Source organism: Diceros bicornis, chromosome 35 (assembly GCF_020826845.1).
Source record: "Diceros bicornis minor isolate mBicDic1 chromosome 35, mDicBic1.mat.cur, whole genome shotgun sequence".
Taxonomy (NCBI): Eukaryota; Metazoa; Chordata; class Mammalia; order Perissodactyla; family Rhinocerotidae; genus Diceros; species Diceros bicornis.
Window position 1 is genome coordinate 29,735,724 of NC_080774.1, and position 25,365 is coordinate 29,761,088.

General features: G+C 53.8%; 2 protein-coding genes across 14 annotated transcripts in view; one reads left to right on the forward strand and one right to left on the reverse strand.

Annotated features, from left to right (window-relative positions):
• Positions 1–1,371: 1,371 nt before the first annotated feature.
• On the forward strand, positions 1,372–4,142 carry DERL3 (derlin 3). Of its 12 annotated transcripts, XM_058531996.1 has the most exons (8): positions 1,382–1,518; positions 1,687–1,752; positions 1,824–1,897; positions 2,016–2,109; positions 2,568–2,763; positions 2,917–2,989; positions 3,312–3,402; positions 3,482–4,138. In XM_058531996.1, exons 1-8 carry the CDS (start codon positions 1,426–1,428, stop codon positions 4,046–4,048), a joined length of 1,254 nt encoding a protein of 417 aa, XP_058387979.1. In that variant the 5' UTR covers positions 1,382–1,425; the 3' UTR covers positions 4,049–4,138. The 12 variants fall into 12 exon arrangements, with proteins under 12 accessions (XP_058387980.1, XP_058387981.1, XP_058387979.1 ...); XM_058531993.1 differs by having other exon boundaries at positions 1,383–1,518; positions 1,690–1,752; positions 2,568–2,989; positions 3,482–4,137; XM_058531992.1 differs by having other exon boundaries at positions 1,385–1,518; positions 2,568–2,989; positions 3,482–4,136.
• A 2,075-nt stretch (positions 4,143–6,217) lies between these two features.
• SMARCB1 (SWI/SNF related, matrix associated, actin dependent regulator of chromatin, subfamily b, member 1) overlaps positions 6,218–25,365 on the reverse strand; it is a 32,675-nt gene continuing 13,527 nt past the window's right edge. For both annotated transcript variants that reach the window (XM_058532006.1, XM_058532007.1), the window contains exons 6-9: positions 20,059–20,225; positions 14,047–14,237; positions 6,962–7,093; positions 6,218–6,547 (exon numbers count right to left, since the gene is read on the reverse strand). In XM_058532006.1, coding sequence (XP_058387989.1) covers positions 6,508–6,547; positions 6,962–7,093; positions 14,047–14,237; positions 20,059–20,225 — 530 coding nt within the window. In that variant the 3' untranslated portion in view covers positions 6,218–6,507. The remainder of the gene's footprint in view (positions 6,548–6,961; positions 7,094–14,046; positions 14,238–20,058; positions 20,226–25,365) is intronic.

A 25,365-nucleotide genomic window follows, 5' to 3' on the forward strand; every position in this document is an offset into this window, starting at 1 on the left:
AAAGGCCACTGGTCTACTGATGTCTGACACCCACATCTGGAAAGCCTGCCTCACCTCTACCCCAACACCACGCTTGGATTTTTCCAGACAGATGTCACACAGACACCTCGAACTCAGTGAGGCCAGAACAGGACTCCATCCGCCCACCTTTTCCCCAAGTGTTCTCCATCTCAGCAAGGGCCACTGCCTTCCATCCGCTCTGTGACTCTGGCCTCGAAGTCATCCTTGCCTCCTCCCTCACAGCTCTGTCCAGTGGGCCAGCAAACCCACATCCCACCCCTCATCGCCCTCCAGGCTCCACGCTGCCCAAGCCACCAATGTCCCTTGCAGCCTCCCCCTGCTCACTGATTCCTCTGGCTGTCCGCTGTCCTCACAGCGGCCACAGGGATCTTTTTAAAGTGACAATCGATCATCACCTCGTCACAGAGGCTTCCCAGATCTGCCATCTAGAATGGGGACCATGACTGGATCTTCCACCCACCATGTGGCTGTTAATTCCATCAGCGCACTGTCCTGTCTACACTAGCTCTCATGTTAGCACAGGCCTGTGACTGCCTGTCTCCTCGGCTCCACCATGAATGACAGCATGTCTGTTGGCTGCTGTGTCCCCAGCACTGAGAACGGTGCCTGCACACAGTCGGTGCTCAATAAACGGTGGACTTTCTTCATTAGAATGAATAAATGGAGTTTCTCTTTCCACCAAAATAATGAGGCCTCTCCAGCCTGTCCACTTGCTCCAGCCGCCTCAGCACCCGCGCTCCTCACCTTCATCCCCTCCTTCTCCAGCCCCAGGAAAGACTCCCACTGGAGCCGCATGTTCCAGCCGGGCCCTGGACATGCGTGGGATTGGGACACGCAGCCGAGTGCCTCATTTGCGTAGGTCAGGTGGCACCGTCTCCGGTTCTCAGAGGGGTGAAGGACCGGCCCGGGTCACCCGCAGCCTCAGGGGGACGACAGAGCCGGGCGGCCAGACTGAGTCCCGCACGCCCGGACGACGCCCCCGCATGGCCCCGCCCTTTCCCGTCACAATGCTGGATCCCGTCTTTTCTCCAGTAACTAGTAGTCTTGGCCCCGCCCCATGGTGGCCCGTGGGTCTTCCCTGTTGGTCCTCGCCAGCTTGCCGCGAGGAGACCAGGTCGTCATTGGCCACACGTTCTCCCTCCGCGCCACCACAGCCACCACAACAACTGCCACATGTTCAACCGAGGGGCCTGCTCATTGGCCCGAGTCTCGACCCGCCCTCGTCCCCGTCCCGCCCCTGGCTCCCCGCCTCCTCCTCCTATTGGCTACCTGGCCCAGGGCCCCGCCCTCTAGCCTGGGCGCGCTTAGCCTGCGACGTCGATTGGCCAAAGGCGGGAAGGCGGGGCTTGGAGTTAGGTTAAAGAGGGCGCAGGAGGTCCTGCCACACGGGCGTGGGAAGGTTCAATGGCGTGGCGGGGGCTGGCGGCCGAGTTTCTGCAGGTGCCGGCGGTGACGCGGGCCTACACCGCGGCCTGCGTCCTCACCACCGCCGCCGTGGTGAGGCGGACGGGTGGGCGGTCTGGTCGTCGCCATTGTTACAATCCGGGGCGGGGGTCGCTGTGGTTACAGCCTTGAAGGGGGATCGCCATGGTTACAGCCCCGGGCGGGGGTCGCCTTGGTTACGCTGGATCCCGGGCAGCCCCTGACGCCCACCTGGTTCCGCAGCAGCTGGAGCTCCTCAGCCCTTTCCAGCTCTACTTCAACCCGCACCTCGTGCTCCGGAAGTTCCAGGTGAGGCCGCCCCGCCCCTGCACCTGGCGCCCCGCCTGGCCCGCCCCCGCCTGACCGCGCGCCCCTCGCAGGTCTGGAGGCTCGTCACCAACTTCCTCTTCTTCGGGCCCCTGGGATTCAGCTTCTTCTTCAACATGCTCTTCGTGTATCCTCCCCGCGCGGACAGGGCGGGGGCGAGGAGGGGGCGGGCGGGCCCGGCGGGAGGCGCCAGGAGCGGGGAAACTGAGACCCGGCCCGGTGGCCCTTCCTATACGGACGCCCAGGTTCCGCTACTGCCGCATGCTGGAGGAGGGGTTCTTCCGCGGCCGCAAGGCCGACTTCGTCTTCATGTTTCTCTTCGGGGGCGTCCTCATGACCGTATCCTTCAGTGCTCTGTAATCTCAGGCCGGGCGCCTGTGGGTCCAGACTGTGTTGCCATAGGGCCCGACTGAGCGCCCAGCAGGGGAGGGACTGATCCGGTCACTCCAGCTTAGGAGGCACTAGGCGTGCACCGTGTGCTGAGTCCAGGTGCCAAGGCTAAACCCTCAGTGCTGCACACAGAGTACCACAGGGGGATGCAGGAGAGCCAGGTGGGGTGCCTGGGGGCTGAGCCCCGATGCCAGGAGCAGGAGAACGTGGGGCAGGGACGGGCAGTGGTTGGAGGCTGGGGTGAGGTGGAGAGGCAGGGCAGATCCCTGGGGGCCTGACTGGAAGGGCACACTGGATGGGGGAAGGGAAACCAGTGGAGGATGGCAGGGGTGGAGGAGTCAGAGGGGCCCCCGGCAGGGCTGAGGCCGGCACCAGGGAGGGCCTCCCAGCACCTTGACTCGGCCCAGCTGCTGGGGCTGCTGGGCAGCCTGTTCTTCCTGGGCCAGGCCCTCACAGCCATGCTGGTGTACGTCTGGAGCCGCCGCAGCCCTCGAGTGAGGGTCAACTTCTTCGGCCTCCTCACCTTCCAGGCACCGTTCCTGCCCTGGGCGCTCGTGGGCTTCTCCCTGCTGCTGGGCAACTCCATCCTCGTGGACCTGCTGGGTGAGCCTGCCCGTCCATCCAGCCCACCCCAAGCTGGCTGGCTGTCACCTGAGGGTCTGTGGGGGGCCACCCCAGGCTGGCTGCTCCGCCACAGCCCTGCCTCCCGCCCGCACTGGACCTCTCATCTGTCCCCCTCCCCTCCTGCCCTCCCAGCGTCTCTCTTCTTACAGCCCCTTGAACAAGCCAGCCAGCCTGTAGGCTTCACATCTTCAGGCCTGACCTGCTGGTGATTGTGTGGGTCCTGACCGGGGTGGGGATGGGTGGGTCAGGGTTCCCGCCATGGCTCCTGCTCCTTGGATGTCCTCAGGCCCTACCCTCCCCAGGTCCTGCCCACTTCTGGGCCCTGTAAGCCTGTCCTTCAGGGCCCACCCTGGCGTGCCCTGGGCTGGCAGTGTGTGCAGGACACCGGGCACCTGGGCTCTGGGGCCTGAGGTTACTCTGGGCCTGGCTGGGCCTCCAGGGCTGTGCATGGTTGCCTGGCGCAGGCTCTGCTGGCCCCGGGCTCTGGACTGTGGAGGGTGGCCTCGGCATTCCCCGGCTCTCCCCAGGGATTGCCGTGGGCCACATCTACTACTTCCTGGAGGATGTCTTCCCCAACCAGCCTGGAGGCAAGAGGCTGCTGCTGACCCCCAGGTTCCTGTGAGTGTGGGGATGACAGCCCTCCCCCTACACTCCCTCAGCCGGCTCCCTGCCCTGTGGAGGACCCGGCTGGCCTCAGCTCAGCGTGGGCCCCTCCCCACAGGAAGCTGCTACTGGACGCCCCAGAGGAGGACCCCAATTACTTGCCCCTCCCCGAGGAGCAGCCGGGACCCCTGCAGCAGTGACCCCATCCAGGGCAGGGCCAGCCCCAGGAGCCCGTGTCCCGGCCTCTGGCCGGCCTCCATCCCACCTCTCACCCCTGCTTGCAGCAGAGCAGTCTGTTCTGGAGGCTGGGCCTGTGCCCAGGGCCCACCCGAATAAACAGAATGACCTGCAGTCTCTTCGCCCACAGCACTGCTCCCCTGCCTCGGCCGGCCACCCCCTTCCATGCTGGGCAGGGGCTGCTGGCCTTGACCCAGGGCCACCAAGCCTGGTTCTGCCCTGCCCACCCTCTGCCCTTGGGGTGGGGCTGGCCCAGGGCACAGCTCTACTCCCGCCAAGCCTGGCCTACCATCTCAGACCAATTGTAAGTGGAAGGATGGGAGGCCCAGAGAGGGTGACGAACCTGCCCACGGTTGCCCAGCAGAGCTTTGAGCTCACAGATGGCACACGGGGAGTTCTCATCTCAGCCCTGCTGGTGCCTTGATGGGCCTTGGGCAAACTCACCTGTGCTGGGCCTCTGCTCCCTGCCAGTCAGCGAGGGGCTGACCAGATCTCAGTGGCGGGGGCTGGGACTGGGCTGTCTTGGTTGTGCTGAGCCCGGTCTGCAGGGCTCCTGTCTATGATGCCCTCAGGCCGATGCCTCACTTAGCCCCTCCTGTCCCTCACCAGCCACCGACAAGTGGACATTTGTCCCATTTTCAGCTGAGCAGCTAGTAGACTTGGCCAAGGCCCCGTGGGGTCAGGTGCAGAGGAGGGCCAGGACTGGGTCCTCTGCCCTTTCTGTGACCCCGAAGCCTTGAGATGTTTTCCCTCAGCAGAGTCCTGTGACTGGCTGAGCAGAGAGCTCTGGGAAGTTCTGTCCCTGCCATGTTTAGCTGAGGACTATGGGAGCCTTATCTGACCGCGCAGCTCACTGTTCTCTTCTGTAAAGTGGGCATCAGACAACCTGGCCAGCTCTCCTCTTTGTCCCCGACCTGTCCGAGTTATGGTTTATTCCTGGAAGGTCAGCAGCACGGGGCTCCTCCAGCCACATGTCGTGTTCACGGGTGACAAAAGTATTGGCCATAGATTTTGATTTTGGAGTGATTTTGGAGTGAAACCTTTTGAAGCAGCAGTGGGCTCTGCGGTGCTGTGGGCCAGCCGTTTCTGAAGGCCTTCCCCAGACCTCTCCCCGCAGGTGGGCCGGCCTGCCCAGCTGGGTTGAGGCAGGCAGAGTTCGTTCTGTCCTGCCAGCTGTGGGGGCCCAGGACTGTCCCCTGCCCCATGGACTGAGCATACACCTCAGCAATGGAGCCCACCACTTTCCTAGGTCAGCTGGGCCTGGGCCTGCAATCTTCTTTGTTCAGGGCCTTCCAGTGAAGCCCAGCTCTCCCCTTGCTGTGAGGTTCCAGCAAGTTCCACTCCTGGACAAAGGGCAGGGGTTTGAGGAGCTGTCACATCCTAGGATGTGCTCCCAGGAGCTCCCAGCCCAGAGGGCCAGGCCCATTTCCCCCTACATCCTGGCAACCAGGATCCCCAGTCCCTACTCAGAGCTCGGCCTTGCCCAGCGTGGGGCTCTGCCTGGGAGCCAGGAGTCACAGGGCCCCTTCTCTGCTCCCAGGGAGCAGAGCAGTTGTGACCCTGAGCCCTGCCCTGGCACGGAAGGGCCTGCCAGCAGCTGAGGGAGGTGCCAGCCCGGTACCAGGGTTCCAGGCCCATTACCTTCGGTAAGACTGCCACTGTGCACCCAGTTCACCAGGTCCTGCTTGGCTCAGTGAGGAGACCCACAGGTGCGGCCCTCATGGATCCCACGTCCCTCCTGTAGAGTGGGGACATTTGCACGTAACAGACGAGGATGCAGAGGGGACAGCAAGCTCATCAGAGACAGAGCTGGGCAGAGGCCAGAGCAGGGCTTCCTTCTCTCCACCCCACCCCCCCAGCCAGCTCTGGGCTGGGTGTGCTGCTCCCCGTGCTTCCTTCCTCACAACCGGCCCGGGAGGGGGAGCTGGCCTGGGCCATGGCACCAGCCAGCAATGGAGACGGGCCCCAGTCCACCTGTTCTGAGCACGCTGCTGGGAGGTGCAGGAGAGTGGTACGCACATGCTGGTGATGTGCACGTGCACACCAGCCTACGTACTGGAGGGTCTGAGTCTGGCTGCTGCAGCTGCTGGAATGCAGGCTGGTAACGTCCCTGCAGTGCCCACACAGGACAGGGCCTCTGCAAGGGATGCCAGAGAAGCCACGATCCCGCCTGGGGGCGGCCTGACCACCTACCTGGACCCAGCGGAGCCCAGGGACAGCAGAGGAGCCTGTGGCTGCTTCATAAGCAGCAAAGGGGGCGGGGGCGGGGGCGGAGTGGTCACTGAAAGGCAGGTGGGCCCCCTGCCCTCTGAGCCTCTGGACCACACTCCTCATTTCTCCCTCTGTGCAAGGACGTGTGGAGCACGGGTCGGGGGTGGGAAGTGGGAGGGCCTAAGGAAAAGCAAGGGCTGTGCTCTGACTCAGGTCTTGGGTGGCTGAGAGCGGGGCCCTGGAGCCCTGTCACCCTCTACCTGCCCACCTGGGATCTGAGGCAGAGAAGGGGAAGAGGCCTAGCCCCCCAGCCTTGGCCACACACCACCCCCAGCCAGGCCCCACTCCTTGTTCTCCCCATTCTGATTTTTATGCCACCGCGTGGAAGAAACGGAACACGACCTGTTGCCTTTTATTGAAAAAGTCTTGCTAGCCCTGCCTGGGGCTCCTATACAAAAACACGACCCCAAACGAGGCCTCTCCCTGACCAGAGACCAGGGTAGTGGGGACTGGGGCTCAGCAAATGGGATGTGTGCCCGGGGGAGGGTGACCTGGACAGTCCCCTCCCCCGTGCTCCACAGGACGGCTCTGGGCTGCCCCGTTGCCAAAAGATGAAGGAAAGACGGGCTGACCTTCTGAATACTCCTTGGGAGCCAAGCGGCAGTGGGCTGGTTACCAGGCTGGGGCAGTGTTGGCCAGACGCCTCATCCGCCTGCAGGAGGGGAGAGGGCGGTGACCCAGGGCCAGCTTCCAGCTCTAGGTGGCTGCCCTCCCCCAGGGATCTAGGGCAGCCAGGAGCAGGAGCGGGGACAGAGACAGGGCGTGGCAGGTGGGATCCCCAGCCCCTGCCTAGGCCGGGGCCTGTCTGCTGCCTCTGAGACTGCCCTCTGTCTTGACTGCTCAGGCCCTGCCCACCTCTCCAGGGGTCCTGACACCTGGGTCTGTGCTGTGGTCAGGGAAATGCACCCTAGGGGCTGGACGGGGACTTGTCACCCAGAGGCCTGCCTCTGGAAACACAGGTCCCCTCCTCCTGAACACCAGGTCAGTGGGGAAAGGCGATGGTCCCACCCTGCCTGGAAGACAGTGCCTGGGGGCAGGGCCAGCTGTAGGGGCCTGGGGGGGGTACCTTGTGTTCCTGTCCTGGTCACGGATCTTCTTTTCCATCTCGGCGTCCGTCAGGGTCTCCAGCAACGGACACCACTGGTCAGCATCGCCTGTGTTCCGGATGGCGATCTCCACCGTGGGCAGGGGGTTCTCACTGTGGGGCGGAGAGAGGAGTACCTGCTGGTCCACGGAGCAGCAGCTGGAAGGCCCTCAGAAACCACTGTGCACGCCCTCTCGCCGCCTAGCAGATGGAACAGGGGAGCCAGGGCATGGTGGGAAGGCCCAGGCCTCTCCTGCCTCCTCCTCTGCCTCCTCCCCGCCGGGGCCGTTTCTGTGCCCAGTTCCTCAGAGAAGCACGCCTGAGAGGGGCGGCCGGAGATGTTCCTGTCACCTGAACCTCAAGGCAGAGCCGCCAGGACCTCCCCTGGTGACAACAGTGCTGCCCTCTTGACCCCGGGGTTCTCTTCAGAGCAGACTCTCAACAGGCCCTTTGCTGCTGCCTCAGCATCCCTGGGTCTGTGAGACTGGGCAGGGGTGTTCCCTGTGGAGGTGCTTCCCTGGACAGGACAATGTCGCTGGGCCAGCTGTCACCACTGGACCTGGGGGGAGGGGAGGGCTGTCTGCCCGTCTTGGTGTCCAGGGCCCACCAATCAGGAAACAGATGGAAGTGAAAGGAGACTGAGAGGGTCCAACCCAGAGTCCTGGACGGCTCCTCACTGAGGGCCCTGGGCCGGCTTCTCCTGAAGGTTCCACACACTTGCCCCTCAGCCCACTTCACTGGGGCTGAACTAAGCCCGAGAGGCTGGGCTCTTTGCTTAGAGCACAGAACTCGGCCTCAGAACCCTCTTCAGAGCACTCCACCCTGGGGTCCCTCAGTGATCGCCCCACGGGCCACCTGCGCCTCCTCCTGCCCGGTGGACACACGGCGGGGTGGGGTCAGCCTGGGCGAAGGCTACGAAGGCTGGGGGGTGCTGAGCTGCCTCCTCTCTGGGCCTTGGTTCCAGGTGTCGGGGCAGGAAGCTAAAGAGGCCCAGAGGCCACAGCCGCCAGGAGGGCCCATGTGCCCCCCACCTTCAGGGTTGACCCCCAAATCCCCGGCCTGGCAGACACGCCTCAGAGTGTGGCCCTAACCGTGGTCCTCTCTCGCCCCTTCCCGCTGTCCCCCTCCGGCCTCCCCGGCCCCTTTTCTCCCTCCTCCAGCTGGCGGCCTGCTCCTCTCTCCTGAGGCTGAGCCCCCAGAAGGGCCGCCCTGCTCTCCCGCGGCCCTGTCAGGAGTCTGCCCCCCCCGCAGCCTGGAGCCCGCAGAGCCCCGTGAGCTCTGGGAGGAGGGAGGGCAGGGAGGGCCCAGGGGAGGCGCCTGGCAGACACCGATGGAACAGAAGAGGACGGGGTCCCGGCGGGGCAGCCTTGGTTTTGATACCTCCTCTGGAAAATGGGGACAATATCACTGCTATGAAGGATTTTCAGAGGATTACTATTATTAAAGCAGCCTACATACATCCAGGGAGGGAGCTTCCTAGGGGCCAGGGGCCTTGTCACACTGCAGCCTGGCCCAAGGTCACATGAGTGGTCAGCTGGAGAGGAGCGTCCACCAGGCCTGAGAGCAGAGCCCCTACTCCTCATGTCACCAGCCAGCACGTGTAGGCCAAGGGCCAGTTCCAGCCTCCGTTGTGCTGCTCTCCTGCCGGGGTCTCAGACCCAGCGAGCGCACAGGACACAGCCCAGAGCTGCCCCCAGCTCCCCTGCAGAAGCAGGGCTCACCTCTTGCTGCTGAAGCTTGGCCCATGGGGTTCTCACCCACAAGGCCCAGAAGCCCGAGCTCTTGCTGGTGACTGAGAGCCCAGTGACCGGGCAGCACCAGTTCCCACCAAGTAGTACCCTGGGGTGAACCCCTCCTCAGCAGCTCCTGACAGCTGTTCTCCAGCCAGCGCGGTGGTTTGGCAATCCAGGAACCGCTCAGCCACAGACCCAAACATCATTCCTCACCTCAAGGGCTCCCAGCCTACGTCCTCGGGAGGGCAGACTTGAAAGGCACCAAGGCCATGCCAAGGGGAGCAAAACGTTTTCGTCTTAACTTAAACAAGAGCTGGTGAGTGCGCCCTGGAGGCCCCTTTGTTTACCTCCCCTTGGCTCTGGAAGATTCCAATCCAGTGGGTTTATTCTAAAATAAGAACTGCTGGACCCAAGCATGTAAGCATGGGCCTGGAGCCAGCAGGCCTGACTAGGGTTTGGGGGGACATGTGGGCAGAGAGCCACCCCACCTCCCAGCCCTCCAAGGGGCTTCTGATTCATGGGCTTTAATGTCGCCTGGGACCCCAGATGTTCCTACAGCCCCACAGTGTCCAGGTGAGGACCCAAAGCCCAGGCAAGGGAAGGCCATGTCTGAGGTAACAAAGGGACCAGGGCCGATGCTTATACAGTATCTTGAGGTTCATTTACAATGTGGTGTCATTTTAATGACCTCATGTGATTTAAGAGGCCAGCTAAGGAGCATTAGTAAGCCCACTATACGAATGAGAGAACGGAGACTGCCAGGGGAAACGGGCTGCTCACAGCCTCTCAACTGGAGCAGGGGGCAGCAGAACTTGTCGTCACCCTCCTGTTCAAGACCGACTTTCAACTATGGTGCCAAGTCCACTCAATGGGGAAAGAGCAGTCTTTCCAACAAATGGTGCTGGCACAAGACCGTGGATTAGGCAACGGTTTCTTAGGTATGACACTAAAAGCACAAGCAACAAAAGAAAAAATAGATAATTTGGACTTAATCAAAATTGAAAACTTTTGTGCTTCAAAGAACACTGTCGTGAAAGCGAAGAGACAACCCACAAAATGGGAGAAAATATTTGCAAATCATATATCTGATAAGGGACTTGTACCTAGAAAATATATAAAGAACTCTTACAACTCTTTACAATAATAAAGACAAATAACCCAATTAAACAAAGGAGTTGAATAGCCATTTTTCCAAAGAAGACATACAAATGGCCACTAGCACATGAAAAGACGCTCAATATCATTAGTCAGTAGGGAAATGCAAATCAAACCCACCATGAGATGCCACTTCCCCCCTACTAGGATGGCTAGAATCCAAAAATCAGATAACAAGCGCTGGCGAGGATGCAGAGCAACCGGAACCTCACTGGGCTGGTGGGAATGCAAAACGGTGCAGCCACTTTGGAAAGCAGTCTGGCAGTTCCTCAAATGCTAAACCTACTTACCACATGAGCCAGCAATTCCAGTCCTAGATTACACCCAGGAACTGAAAACAGATGTTGAAACAAAACTTGTACAGGAATGTTCACAGCAACACTATTCTTAATAGCCAAAAAGTGGAAACAACCCAATGTCTATCAATTGATGACTAGATAAATAAAATATGGTATATCTATACAATGAAGTATTATTCTGCCATAAAAAGGAATGAAGTTCTGATACAGGCTACCACATGGATGAACCTTGAAAATGTTATGCTAAGAAGCCAGCCACAAAAGACCATATATTATATGATCCTATTAGGTATCCAGGACAGGCAAATCTATAGAGAGAATGTAGATTAGAGGTTGCCCAGGGCTGGGAGACTTGAGGGGAATGGGGAGTGACTGCTAAAGGGTGTGGGGCTTTCTTTTGGGGTGATGAAAATGTCCTCAAACTGACTGTGGTGCTTGCACAACTCTGGGAATATACTAAAACCCATTGAACCGTACCCTGTAGATGGGTGAATTGTCTGGTATATGAATCATCCCTCAATAAAGCTGTTACAAAAACAAACAGGCAAGCAAATCCCGCGGCCAGGGCAGGTGGGCAGAGCTCCAGGAGTAACCTCTGTGGCTCATGATCAACCAGTCCTAAGGGACCCTGGTGTCTCCCAACCCTGATGCTGCACCAGTGACAATGCCTCTCTGTCCCCCATCAGGCCCAGCTGCCTGGTTCTTTGACCCTCTGCCTGTCCCCAGCTTCCTCCTGGCCAGCACCCCACCCTGGCCACCTCACCCCAGGTTCCACGCCCCCCTCCCCACGCCTGCAGCCTCTGGTGGCCATGCACATGAGTCTCCTCTGCTAGACAGGACACAATTTCTTCTCTGTGTCCCTAGCCCAGGACACAGGGCTGGCCCAGGGGAGGTGCCAGTAACTCTGCTGGATGTAACTCTCCTCATAGGTGGCGGCTCACAGGTCTCAGTGATTGTCTGACACCCTCACATGCTCTGCTAAGCCCAGTCCCCTTCCCTCGTGGAGCCCTGTCTCCCTCTGTCACTCACTGTCTCTCTGCCCCCATTCCACTGGCTCCAGGACATTTAGGTCACCCTGGTTCAGCTCTGTTCTCTAGGAGCTTAGGGCCCCCACCAGTTGGCCACACGCCTGTGTCCCCACGCTCACCCACAGCTCCGTGCCCTGCCTCCACTCACCTCAGGCCTGCCCTGAACCCCACTGCTGCAGGCTGCTCACTGACTCGTGGGCATCTTGCCCCTGCTCACACATGTCCTGTGACCAGCAGCTTGCCCGATTCCACCATGGACACAGCTCAATGCCACCACCACTGAAGAGGGCACCACAGCCAGACATGGCTCGATCTAGGGGGTGAGGGACAGGACTGGCTCCCAGGAATTCAGAGCGTTTCTTTCCAACATGGGGTGATGGAGGCCCAGATTTAAAGACCCCTTTAAGGAGTCACGGGACTCAGCAGTTGCCAAGCCTTGTGTGTAGAAGAGACCAGGCTGGGAGGGTCCTGGTCTGGCTCTCTGTGGGCCAAGTGGCCCCAGGCCTAGGAACCCAGCAGCAGCCCACTCTCCTTCCCCCCCTGCAGGGCCTGAGGGCAGGCAGAGGCCTGGAGGGCAGGGAAGGGCTGACGCCGCTCTCCCTGGGGGGAGCTCCTGAGGGGTAGTCGGGGGCAGCGGGGAGAATGCAGGTCAGGGTCAAGAGACACAAGTTCCTGTCCCCTTGCTCGCCGCAGCAGGCCGTAGTCTGCCCCCTGGAAGACGAAGCCTGCAACAAGCCAGCCTCTGACCCTGAGGTCCCCTTCCTGTCTTTGCCAGCCCTCTCCAGAGCATCCCACTGCCCAGATGAGACACAGCACGCAGGGCAGGCCAGGCCCAGCCTGGAGTTCTCAAGGCCTGCTCAGCTGGGAAAACACAAGCAGCCCTCCTGATGCCAAAAGAGGCACTCCCAGGCCCCCGGGCACGCTGCACCGCTCCTGCCTGGCTGGCCCAGGCTGCTGTGGAGAGCACGTGTGTTCACACTGGTCCCCAGTGGGGCAGCTCTGCCTTCAATCCCCAGGATTTGAAAGCTGCACACTCCGCACTAGAAATGCTGCCCGGCCCTATGACTGGACTTCGTTAACCGCCTGCCGAGATAAGGGAGGGATCATCTGTAAGTCCTGACCCATCACCACCACAGGCTCCCAAGAGATGCCTGCTCTGGAGCTACGTGGCCCACTGCTGACAGCCCGAAGCTTGACAAGGGCTTTAGGCAGAGGGCTCAGGTCACCTGGGCGTCAGAGCAGGAGGGATGCTGCCACATGTGTCGACACCCTCAGGGTGCCGCTGCTAGGAGCAGCATGACCCCTGCCCTGCCCGGAGTCCTGCATCTGCCATTCAGAGTGTGGGTTCCGACGCAATTGGCATCTGGGGGATGAGGTACTCAGGTGGATGTCACTCCCAGGGCCTGAGCAATGTCACTGCCTCCCAGGACCTCAAGGTTGACTCTGGAAAGTGAGACCACCCCAGAGTGGTCTTGGGCCCATCGCCTTGGCTCCAGTGCAGAGTGGACAGACACACACTGCCGCACCACAGGCAGCCCTCCCACAGGAAGCAGAGACGCAGGCCAGATGCCGCCTCCCCGCCTTGCCAAGTCCTCTTGTCTGGGCCCAGACCCCATCTGTGAAGCAGGACCACCCGGAGGGTCCCAGGAGGCCCTGGATGCACTGTCTCAGCTGGGATCCCGGACCACAGGCAGCCGGCCCCCTCCCCCGCTGGCTCAGTGGTTTCCCAGGCCCAGAACCACATGCCCTGTGGGTGCACGGCCATTCCTTCTCTCTTGCTCAGACTTACAGGAAGCCGTAAGAAAGCTGTCTCTTGGGATTTCTGGGAGAACCAGCTGAGACACAAACACACACACGAGCTCCATTAACTGTCATGTCTTCACAAAAACACCTTCGTACTTGCCCCTCGTGCACCATTTTAAGCCGCAGTCCCTAGGTTATGACTGCCAAATGTGGACAATGACAGTTTGATGAGCAGAATAAATCCTAACATCCTGTGTTGATGCAGGGGTACTCAGTGCCACCATCCCAACATGGAAAAGGAGCTCTGGCGACAGGGCTGGATACGACGAACAGTCCTGAGAGGCGGGTGAGCTCCATACTCAGTTAATGTGTGAGTCCCACACCTGCCAGGCCCACGCTTTGCACTGCAGGGCCACCACCAACAGCAGAGCCAGATCTGTCTCTCGAGGAGTCCCTGTCCCCTGGTCCATCCCCCACCCCAGCACACAGGACACTGGACCAGAATTCTGTTTACACTTGCACCTTTGCAGGCAGCCTGAATGTGGCTCTTCATCTTCCGTGCCACCCGTACAGGCTCCAGGCAGCCTGGGTGCTCACCAACTGGTTTCCGACTGAACAACGGCGAGACGCGACGGTAAAAAGAAGCTGCTGGAGGACTCCCTGACTCTCTCGAGCCACAGAGGGCCGGATGGAGTTGCCCTTGCTTGAGACTGAATGCAAGTTCATCAGATGAAGAACACTGGGGTGGGTGACCCTGACAGAGGGACAGTCGGGCCAAGAGCGCAGAGAGAGGACAGAGGGGCGTGAGGGCTAGGGAGGGGCTGCTGGCAGCAGAGCATGGCCAGGGCAGTCGGAGTGGGTGGAGGGTGTACGGGGGCAGATACCTCGCCTCCTTAGCCTCGCCCCCACCATGATGGGGAACGGGGAGCCCGGCAATGAGGCACACAAAGCAGGAGGGGTAAGCCAACCAACGGCCACTGAGCCCACTGCGACCAGACCGTACTGCGAGGCTCCAGAAAGTCCCAAAGGCATTGGCACACACTGGGAGAAGTCTCTTCCCCAGAACAGATTTGCAGAGGAATGGCGGAAGGACTCGTTTGCAATCCTACCTGAAGGCGTAGGTCTTCTGATGCCAGCTCAGCTGTCCCCGAATGCTGTACGCGATGGTGGTGACAAACTCTCCGCCCAGCCCCAGCTCCGAGCACAGCTTCAGGGCAAACTTCTCCGGCGAGTTCTCCTTCTCTGACATGTCCCACTCAAACTGGTCCACCAGGGAGATGTTTCCCACGTGGATGTTCAGCTGGGGCCAGAACCAAATAAAACAAGTTAGGACAGTTAGAACTGCCCCCAAGCCAGGGGCCCGAGGAGGTGGGACAGCCCGCTCTAGACCGCCGGGCCGGGATGGAGCCTGCCCACGACCTACTTGCTGAGAACCGGGGCTGCCTTTGTCCTTCCTGCCACGGTTCCCCATCCACAAAATACGGCTGACCCCACAAACCTCCCAGGGCGGCCCCAGGGGACTCTGGTTCGGGGCCCGGCACAGTCACCTCAAGGGAAGACCCTGAAGTGGTCCCGGGGCACTGAGTCCCACCTCACCCCTATTCCTGTCCTCCTTGCTCCCCTCACTGGCCGGTACCCTCTTTTCTGCCCTTCACCCCTACTGGTCTTGATCTTTACGATGTGACTACACGGCTCAGTGGGGGCTCAGCTCAAATGTCACTCATCAGACACCATCCCTGAGCGCTCGCCTGAGCCAAAGTCTACCCCCTTCCTCTGTCACTTTACAGAGCGGGCCCCGCTCTGAAATCATTTTGCTAGGTGTGCTCACAGATGACACCCCACTCTTAACAGCCCACAAGGTACAGGCAAAGCCTGGGAGAGGAGTGTAGGCCCACGGCTAGCTCCTCCCACCACACTCCCCAGCAGACACCCTGCTGACGTGCAACCTGCAGCCAGAAGAGGGTCCAGGCCCTGCATGTGCAGCACTCAGACTAAGACAGAACAAGGCAGGTACCCCAGGAGCTCCCCACCCACGCCTGCCCCTGGGACCACCACCCTGACTTCTCATCCCCCCGATGAGCTGTGGCCGCTCTGAAACTGGGTATCACTGAATCACGGGAAGGACAGTTCAGGGTCCAGCTGTGTTCACTGGGCCTCGTGTCCACAAGACTCCTCCTACTGCTATCTAGTCCTCTGCCAGGTGAGCAGGCCACGGTGTACCTGCCCACTCAACGCCACTGTCCCTGGGTGCTCAGCTAGGCTTTTAAGATGAGGATCAGAGCAGGCAGTGAATTGACGACTGCTCAGGGCCCAGCCCATACAGGGACTTCTCCTTGCCTTCAGAGAAACGTGGGACCACACCCCCGACTCCATTCACAAAGCCCTGTGCACCATGTCCCAGTCACTGTAGCCGAGCCCCCAGTCCTTTCCTGTCTCCACGCTATGCCCACACTGGGTAACCAACGTGCGTTTGCGGAATGGAATTGGAAGAGCTGCCCCTTCCCCTAACAGGAACCGGATGCCCGGTGAACCACCTCGGCACGCTGAGACCGGAAAGAACTGTGAAGCAGCAGGCAGCCCACAGAAACACATCAACAGGAGCAAACAGGAGCAAACAGGACCAGCGGCTGTGGCGGTTCACACCCAGCAAGTCCTGCTCCGGGCGCCACACTATCAGTCCTCTCGGCCACCAGGAGGCACCATGCAGGCTAGGTCGCCTATCCCCTGCCAATTGGTCATTAATGCTTTAATTTATTAAGAAATATAGATTGCATGCCTACCAAGGAGAAGCCAGGGGATACCACAGTGGGTAAAACAGACAAAAAGCTGACCTCCAGTGGGGAGAAAGACAGAGACGTAAGCAAGTTACACCTGTGAATGCGTGGTGTGTCAGACGACGCCAAGTGCTAAGCAGGAGAAAGAAGGGAAGGGTAGAGAGGGAAGGCCTCTCAGGGGAGGTGACATTTTAGAAAGAACTGAATGAGCCGAGAGAGCAGGCCATGTGGCTCCCCACAGGGAAGAGTCCCAGGCAGAGTAGGGCTTGAGGCTGTCATAAGGGCTCTGGTTTCCACAGAGGGATCTGGAAAGCTTGCAGAGTGTTTTGAGCAGAGGAGAGACACTGGCTGCCGCTCAGACCTCTGGCGGAGGGAGCCGTCTGGCAGTGGTGGCAGGGTGGTGAGGAATGGCTGGACTCACAGAGGGTGGGCTCACGGAGACAAGGCAGGGCCAGGAGCCTCAAGCAAGCAGGCAGCCGGGCCAGGCTCTTGCCTGTCTCTCCAGTCTCGACCTGTATCACCCCATATGCCTCTTCCCTCCCCAGAAAGGGCCTGGCAAGCCCTGCAGAGTCTGATGGCTCGACTCTCAGCAGCACAGAGACCCCAGTCCCCTGGAACTGAGCGGAGCCAACTTAGGCCAGATGCCCTGGTAAAGGCAGCCGGGCCTGGGCTTTGGTCCCAGCGTCACTGAGAACATCCATAAGTGGCTGCTGTAAGCTAAGACATTGCTTTGTGAGGAGAGAGCCACTCCTCAGGTGCCATTGCTCCCAAGATTCCTGTCCTCCACCATGTCCCAGGAGCCCAAGAACGTCCTCACAGAAGCACCCAGCTCTTCTTGAGTCCCAGTTATATAAAGGGAACCCTGGGTGTGACCTTCAGTTTCCTCCCCTGTGAGACAGGATGCTGTCCCCTAGGTCACAGTGCCCGTGAGGCCTCTAGCCTGCTAAATGCAGCACAGTCCCCCAATAGCAAGACCCCGGTCAGCTGTGTCTGGCCCCAGTGCCAGCAAGCCCTCATGCCACCAAGCCAGGCAGGAAACCCAACCTGGGGATAGTCTCCCAACAGCCTGCAGCCCATGCCATCCCACGGGTGGGGATTAGAGGTGGGTTGGAGGGCCTGATGGGGCCCCCAGGCTGACAGCTGTCCAGTCACCAAGACAGCCTCCGGCCAAGGGAGCAGATTTTCAACTGCCTGACAACTTACTGTATGGTTCACAAGCCCCATCGGGATAACAAAAAAATGGCACTCAATTCTGAGAAAAATGTCAGGGAAGCCAGGTGGTCAGACTCATGAGGACCCTGCCTGTGGCCGACCCCAGCCATTTGGAACCGTGTGGTTGAGAGCGGCTAACCCCGTAAGGCAACGTCCCCTTTGTAACCTGTAACCACGGTTACAGGACAAAGATGCAGCACAGAACCGAGTCCTTGGGGCCATCCTCAAGACAGACCGTACATGGGGACAGAGAGGAGGCTCCCACTGCTGCCCCACACACATCCCTATTTCTCTCCCATGATATCCCCCTTCTTTCTCGATCATGCCCTTTTCCTGCTAGTTGGCCATATGTAAAACTGAAATGGGTTAAGAAAAACAAATTCATATTTCTGGAGGCTGAATCAGTAATCAAAAACCTCCTGACAAAGAAAAGCCCTGGACCTGACGGCTTCACTGGTGAATGCTACCAAACGTTTAAAGAAGAACTAACACCAATCCTTATCAAATTCTGCTAAAAAGCTGAAGAGAATACTTCATAACGCATTGCCCTGATACTAAAGCCAGACACTACAAGAAATGAAAACTACAGATCAATATTCCTTATGAACACTGATGCAAAAATCCTCAACAAAATACTAGCAAACAGAATTCAGCAGCATATTAAAAAGATTACACACCATCACCAAGTGGGATTTATTCCCACAATACAAGAGATGGTTCAATACCAAGACTGATCAATGTGATAATGTGACATACATAAACAGAACAAAGGACAAAAGCCACATGATCATCTCAATTGATGCAGGAAAAGCATTTGCCAAAATTCAACACTCTTTCATGATAAAAACATTCAACAAACTAGGAATAGAGAGAAACTACTTCAACATAACAAAACCCATATATGAAAAACCCACGGCAAATATCATACTCAATGGTTGAAGGCTGAAAGCTTTCCCTTCAAGATCAGGAACTAGACAAGGATGCCTGCTCTTGCCTCTTCTATTCAATAGAGCATTGGAATTTCTAGCCAGAGCAATTAGGCAAGAAAAAGAAATAAAGACATCCAAATTAGAAAGGAATAAGTAAAGTTATCTCTTTTCATAGATGATATGATCTTCTACGTAGGAAACCCTTAAAGATTACACAAAAAAAACTGTTAAATAATAAATTCAGCAAAGTAGCAGGACACAAAGTCAACACACAAATATCAGTTGCATTTCTATACGCTAACAATGAACAATCTGAAAAGGAAATTAAGAAAACAATTCCATTTATAATAGCACCAAAAAGAATAAAATATTTAGAAATTAACCTAACCAAGGTGAAAGACTCCTACAATGAAAACTACAAAACATTGCTGAAGGAAATTAAAGAAGGCAAAAAATAAATGGAAAGACATCCTATGTTCATGTATTAGAAGACTTAAGATGTCAAGACTACCCAAAGCAATCTACAAATTTAATGTAATCCCTATCAAAATCCCAACAATGTTTTTTGCACAAATAGAAAAAAATCCATCCTAAAATTCATATGGAATCTAAGGAACCCTGAACAGTCAAAACAGCCTTGAAACAGAAGAACAAAGTTGGAAGACTCACATTTCCTAATTTCAAACTTACTGCAAAGCAACAGTAATCAAAACAATATGGACTGACATAAAGACAGGCACACAGACCAATGGAATACAGAGCCCAGAAATAAACCCTCACATATATGGTCAAACGATTTTTGACAAGGGCGCCAAGACCATTCAAGGGAGAAAGGACAGTCTTTTCCTCCCTTTTTTTTTTTTTGGTGAGGAAGATCGGCCCTGTGCTAACATCCATTGCCAATCCTCCTCTTTTTGCTGAGGAAGATTAGCCCTGAGCTAACATCTGTGCCCATCTTCCTCAATTTTGTATGTGGGATGCCACCATAGCATGGCTTGATGAGCAGTGCGTAGGTCGGTGCCTGGGATCTGAACCTGCGAACCCGGGGCCGCCAAAGCAGAGCACACGAACTTAATCACTATGCCACTGGGCCTGCCCCAGGACAGTCTTTTCAACAAATGGTGTTGAGAAAATAGGATCTCAACAAGTAAAAGCATGAAATTGGACCCTTACCTCACACTATATACAAAAATTAACTTAAAATGGATCAAAGGCATAAAAGCTAAGCATTAAAACTATAAAACTCTCAGAAAAAAACATAGGGGAAAAGCTTTATGACATTGGATTTGGCAATGATTTCTTAGATATGACACCAAAGGCACAGGCAACAAGTGAAAAAATAGACAAACTGGCCTTCATCAAAATTAAAAACTTCTATGCACCAAAGGACTACCAACAGAACAAAAAGGCAACCCACAGAATGGGAGAAAATATTTGCAAATCACACATCTGGAAAGGAACGACATCTGAAGATATAGAGAACTTGTAAAACTCAACAAGAACAGAACAAAAACCTGATTCAAAAATGGGCTTTGAATAGACATTTCTCTAAAGAAGAAACACAAATGGCCAATAAGCACATGAAAAAGATATTCAAGTCACTAATCAACAGGGAAATGCAAATCGAAACCACACTGAGATACCACTTCACACAGAGCAGGCTGCAGCAGGCAGGCCTAGCCCACGTCCCACCTCCACCACTTCTCAGCTGGGCAGTCTGGGGCAGGTGACCTCATCTCCCCATGTGGCCATCTCTTCACTTGTAACACAGCTGGTAAGGCAGCATCTTTCCCCAGGACTACAGCAGGTTACTGAGACAGTGTGGGGTGTGCTCAGCCCAGCCCCGCCCATGGGAAGAGGGTGGCAGTGTGCTCTTCTTACTGTGGGGCTCCCAGCTCTGCCTGTCGGCTGGCCTCATCTCCTTTGTACCACACGGCTCAGCTCAGTGCCTGGCAGTGCCATGACGGCACCCCCCGAATGTGCCCAGAATGTGATATCTTACTCAGAGAAGTCAGCCCACACCCTTCCTGGGGTGAACAGAGCCATGTGCTGCCTGAAGGATGGCTTTGCAGAAGCCCCGTCCCACAGCACAAACCCCAAAGACAGGCTTCTGCCAAGGCCGCAGTGTACCTCAGTGCCCTGTGACACCCCCCTGCCCCACCACCATGACAAGGAAGACCCCAGCACAGGACAAGGAGCTGCCTACCTTGATGATGACACGTTGGTCTGACTGGTCCTCCAGGATGCTGTCCGTGGGATAGGACTCGATCTGCTGTCTGATGGCAGAGGCGATGGCTGGCACAAACGTCAGTGGGTTCAAATCCAGGTCATCACAGAGGATTTCTGAAAACATCTCAGGGGTCATCAGCTTCTCTGAAATCAGGAGAGAGCACAGGGACTGTTGACTGATTACAGGGCCTAATATCTCCTTGCTCAGGCCCGGCCTCTCCCACCCCTTCCTCTTCTGCCAAATCTCCTGGATGAAGATGAGGATGATGGGGGATCTGAGGGTGGCCCTCCCTGGACATGGGTGAGAGAGGAAGCACAGGATGGGCACCCCACTTCTGGTCCTCATTCCACACACACCTCCTCCTCCACACTTGCCAACACCTCAATCTTGGACTTCTAGCCTCCAGAACTGGGAGGAAATAAATTTCTGTTGTTTAAGCCACCCAGTCTGCGGTACTTAGGCTTATGGCAGCCCTAGCAACTAACAGATTTCTCCCGGATAAGCCACTTTGAGCTCAGTGTCCCCACTGGAGGATGGAGCAGGTGCACGTCCATCCACCACTTCCTTGCCTCACTTTCCTCAGTAGAGAAATCCTTCAGAGATAATATCAGGCTGCTTGTGGCTTTTTATGGGCCTTCCCTTAAATTCTGACTCTGTGGGCAGGCACATGCACTCAACAAGGTGACAAGTTGGAAGATGTGTACGAATCCTGGATCATGGAACCGTAACCACACCAGGCGTGAGCTTGCAGGGACCATCTGCGACTGGCCAGACTACAGCAAGATCCTGTGTGGTCAAATGTTTTCTCCTCGTTCTGCCCTGTCCCCGTAACCTAAACCTTAATATGACCACATGCCACACTGGGACGAGCCACAGATAAGAGAAAGCCAAGAATGAATTCCCTCACAAGCACATGGCATGATTCTGTCATCAAGAACCAGGTCTGCTCAACAGACAACTGACCCCACTACTTCCTCACTAGCCCAGAAGAAAGGCCAGAGAGCAACTGTGCTCACAGCACCACCGGGACAGACACCAACACTCAGCCAGCCCATGATCAGCAACTCATAAAGCATAAAGCTAAGGTGTTCAGGCTAAGCACCCTGTAAGTCCATTATCCAGAGCATTTTTTAAAATTAACCTTTTTAGTTTGAGACCATTGTAGATTAATATGCAGTCCTGATTACTGTAGCTATATAGTAAGCCTCGCAACTGGGGAGACTGAGTCCTCCTACTTTATTCTTCTTTTTCGAAATTGCTTTAGCTGTTATAGTTGCTTTGCCTTTCTATTTAAATTTTAGAATTTTGTCTACATCTACAAAAAATCTTGCTGGGATTTTTCACAGGAATTGCATTAAACTTGCATATCAATTTAGGGAGAATTGATATCCTGAGTATTCTAATTCATGAACATGGTATGTCTGTCCATCTATTTAGATCTTCTTTAATCACTTTCATCAGTGTTTTGTCACTTTTGGTATATAAGTCTTGTACATGTTTGTTCGATTTACACCTAAGTGTTCCTTTTTTGTTGAGTGACTGTAAATGGTAATGTATTCTTAACTTCAGTGTCCATGTGTTCAATGACAGTATATAGAAATATAATTGATTTTTGTATATTTATCTTGTTCTCCTGTGACCTTGCTGAACTCAGTTAATTCTAGCAGGTTTTTTGGGGGTTTTTTTTGTAGATCTCTTCAGATTTTCGATGTAGACAATCATATCATCTACAAATAGGGACAGTTTTATTTCTTCCTTTCTGATCCATACGTTTTTTATTCCATTTTCTTGCTTTACTGCACTGGTTGGTATTCTCAGCACTATGCTGAATAAGAATCGTGAGAGCGTACACCCTGGTCTTGTCCTTGATCTTAGGGAGAAAGCGTTCAGCCTTTCACCATTAAATACAACGTTAGCTATAGGACTTTTCGTAGATGCTCTTTATGAAGTTGAAGAAGTTTCCCTCTATTCTATTCCCATTTTTCTGACAGTTTTTATCAAGAATGAGTGTTGAATTTTGTTAAATGCTGTTTCTGTACTAATTGATATGATCAGGTGATTTTTCTTCTTTAGTCTGTTATTATGGCAGATTACACTGACTAGTTTTCAAATAGAGAACCAGCCTTGCATCCCTGGAATAAACCCCACTTAGGTCTTAGTATATAATTCTTTTATAAATTGCTGAATTGTTTGCTAATATTTTATTAAGGATTCATGCTTCTATAACCATTAGGGATATTGGTCTGTAGTTTACTCCTTTTGTACTGTCTTTAGTTTTGGTATCAAGGTAATACTAGCTTTATAAAATGAATTGGCAAGTGTGCCCTCTTCTATTTTCTGGAAGAGACTGTACAGAATTGGTGTTAATTCTTCTTTAAATGTTTGGTAGAATTCTCCAGAGAACCATCTGGGCCTGGAGATTTCTTTTTTGGGAGGTTTTAAATTATGAATCCAATGTCCTTCAATAGTTACAGGGCAATTCAAATTATCTATTCAATATTAGGTGAGTTGTGGTGGCTTGAGTTTTGCTCCATTTTGTCTGAGTTGTCAAATTTATGTGTGTAGAGTTGTTTGTAGTACTCCCTTTTGATATCTGCAGGGTTTGTACTGATAGCCCGTTTCATTCCTGAATTTGGTAATTTATGTTTCTCTCTTTTGTTGCCAGTCTTGCTAGAGGTTTGCCAATTTTGCTGATTTTTTTCAAAGATACCAGCTGTGTTTCACTAATTTTATCTATTATTTTCTGTTTTCAGTTTCACTGATTTCTGTTCTTTATTATGTCTTGCCTTTTGCTTGCTTTGGTTTCATTTTGCTCTTCTTCTCAGTTCTTGAGGTGGGAGCTTAAATTATTGATCTGAGACTTTCCATCTTTTCTAAGGGTATACATTGGTGCTATAAACGACCCTGTCAGAACTACTTTAGCTGTATGCTGCAAATTTTGATATGTTGTATTTTCAATCAGGTCTATATGTATTATTTTACATTCCCTTTAGATTTCCTCTTTGAACTATGAATTATTCAGAAGTATGCTGTTTAGTTTATAACTATTTGAGTCCATATTTGAAGAACACACACTATGTGATTTCAATTCTTTTAAATTTGTTGAGGTTTGTTTTATGACCTATGATATGTTTATACAGTATCCGTTCTAAAAGAATGTGCTTTCTGCTGTGTTGGGTGGAGTGTTCTATAAATGCCGATCATATTCTGTTGGTTGATAGTGTTGCTGGGTTCTTATATCATCTTGCTGATTTTCTGTCTAGTTGTTCCATCAGTTGTTGAGAGAGGGATGGTGAAGTCTCCAATATAATTGTGGATCTGTCTGTTTCTCCCTTTAGTTCTATCAATTTTGTTTCACATTATTTTCCAGCTCTATTGTTTAGCGCATATACTAACTAAATAATCCTAAATACTTTAGGATTGCTGTGACTTCTCGGTGGATTGACCCTTGTATCATTATTTAATGTCCCTCTCTATCTCTGGTAATTTTCTTTACTTTTAAGTCTGCTTTATCTGATACTAATATTGCTACTCCTGCTTTCCTTTGATTAATGTTTGCATAACATCTCTTTTTCTATATTTTTACTTTCAGCCCACCTATATCATCATATTTGAAATGAGTTTCTTGTAGATAATACATTGTTGGGTCATTTTTTAAACCCACTCTGCCAATCTCCATTTTTTAACTGGTAATTATTGACATATTAGGGCTTAAATCTGCCATTTTATTTTTGTTTTCTGTTTTCTTTTTCTTGCCTTCCTGTGGGTTACCTGAACATTTTTTAAGATTCCATTTTGATTTATCTAGTATTTTTGAGTATATCTCTTTGCATAGCATTTTTAAGTGTTCCCTGTGTATTGCATGATATTTACATAACTTATCAGTCTACTGGTTTCTTCATTTTACCAATTCAAGTGAAGTATACAAACCTTACCTCTCTTTATGTTCCTTCACCCTCCTCCATTTATAAATGTCTTAAATATTTCCTCTACATACATTTAGAACATCAGACAGTGTTACAATTTTTGCTTCAACTGTCAAACATAATTCAGAAAACTCAAGAGGAGAAGGAAAGCTATTGTATTTACCTACATTTTTGCTTATCATGTTCTTCCTTACTGATGTTCCTAAGTTTCTGCTTTTCTCATTCCCTTCTTTTAGCCATTCTTTTAGGTTAAACATACAGGCGATAGTTTGCTTTCATCTGAGAAAGAGTCTCCCTTCACTCCTGAAGGATATTTTCATGGATGCAGGATTCTGAATTGTCAGTTCTTTTCTTTCAGTGCTTGAAAAACACTTTTTCCTCTGGCCTTCATGGTTTCTGATGAGAAACCTGCTGTCATTCTAAGTCTTTTCCTGTAGATAAGGTATCATTTTTCTCTGGTTGCCCTGCCCTGGGATTCCCTCCTCCTCCTGTGGGGCCAAGGTGGCATCTACATGGGCAGGTGTTCTTATTCGGCAGCTCATCCTTTCTGGAGGACTTAACTCTCCCCTCAAGAGGCTGACTGTTGAGGCAGATGATGCCATACTTCACCAGCAACTCAGATAAGCTCCCTTCCATGCCCTTCTCAGAAGAGATAACCTCGAACTCAGCATTAACTGATGCCTACCAAAAGCTTGTCAAACACAAACCCTGGTTACGAAGGATGGCCTGAAGGACATACAGTTCATTCATGCTGCTCAACTAGTGCCGCTTTACAGTTTTAATTCCTTTGCGATAAAAACTCTCATGCCCACCTTTAAAGTTACTTGAAATTTCAAAGTAAATTAGATATGACTTAAAAAAAAAAAAAACAGGAAATCAACAGCAATTCTGAATATGCCCTTTCAACTAACATGCCAGGGACGCGGCCTCCTATCCACCAGTTAAGAATCACAGCTCTTGGGGCCAGCCCCATGGCTTAGTGGTTAAGTACACGCGCTCTGCTACTGGCGGCCCGGGTTCGGATCCCGGGCGCACACCAACGCACTGCTTCTCCGGCCATGCTGGGGCCGTGTCCCACATACAGCAACTGGAAGGATGTGCACCTATGACATACAGCTATCTACTGGGGCTTTGGGGAAAAAAAGGAGGAGGATTAGCAATAGATGTTAGCTCAGAGCCGGTCTTCCTCAGCAAAAAGAGGAGGATTAGCATGGATGTTAGCTCAGGGCTGATCTTCCTCACAAAAAAAAAAAAAAAAAAAAAGAATCACAGCTCTTAGACACACTAAATACTACCCTGGGCTAAAGAAGAGTTTGCAGAACAATACTATTTTGGTTCTCCAAGTGTTTGTACTAAA

Bases quoted from the DNA above. Each gene is read 5' to 3' on its own strand.
- DERL3 (XM_058531992.1), top strand. From the start codon at position 1,426: ATGGCGTGGCGGGGGCTGGCGGCCGAGTTTCTGCAGGTGCCGGCGGTG. The intron at 1,898-2,015 runs GTATCCTCCCCG...ACGGACGCCCAG, and splicing joins TTCTTCAACATGCTCTTCGT to GTTCCGCTACTGCCGCATGC. The intron at 2,110-2,567 runs GTATCCTTCAGT...GACTCGGCCCAG, and splicing joins TCGGGGGCGTCCTCATGACC to CTGCTGGGGCTGCTGGGCAG.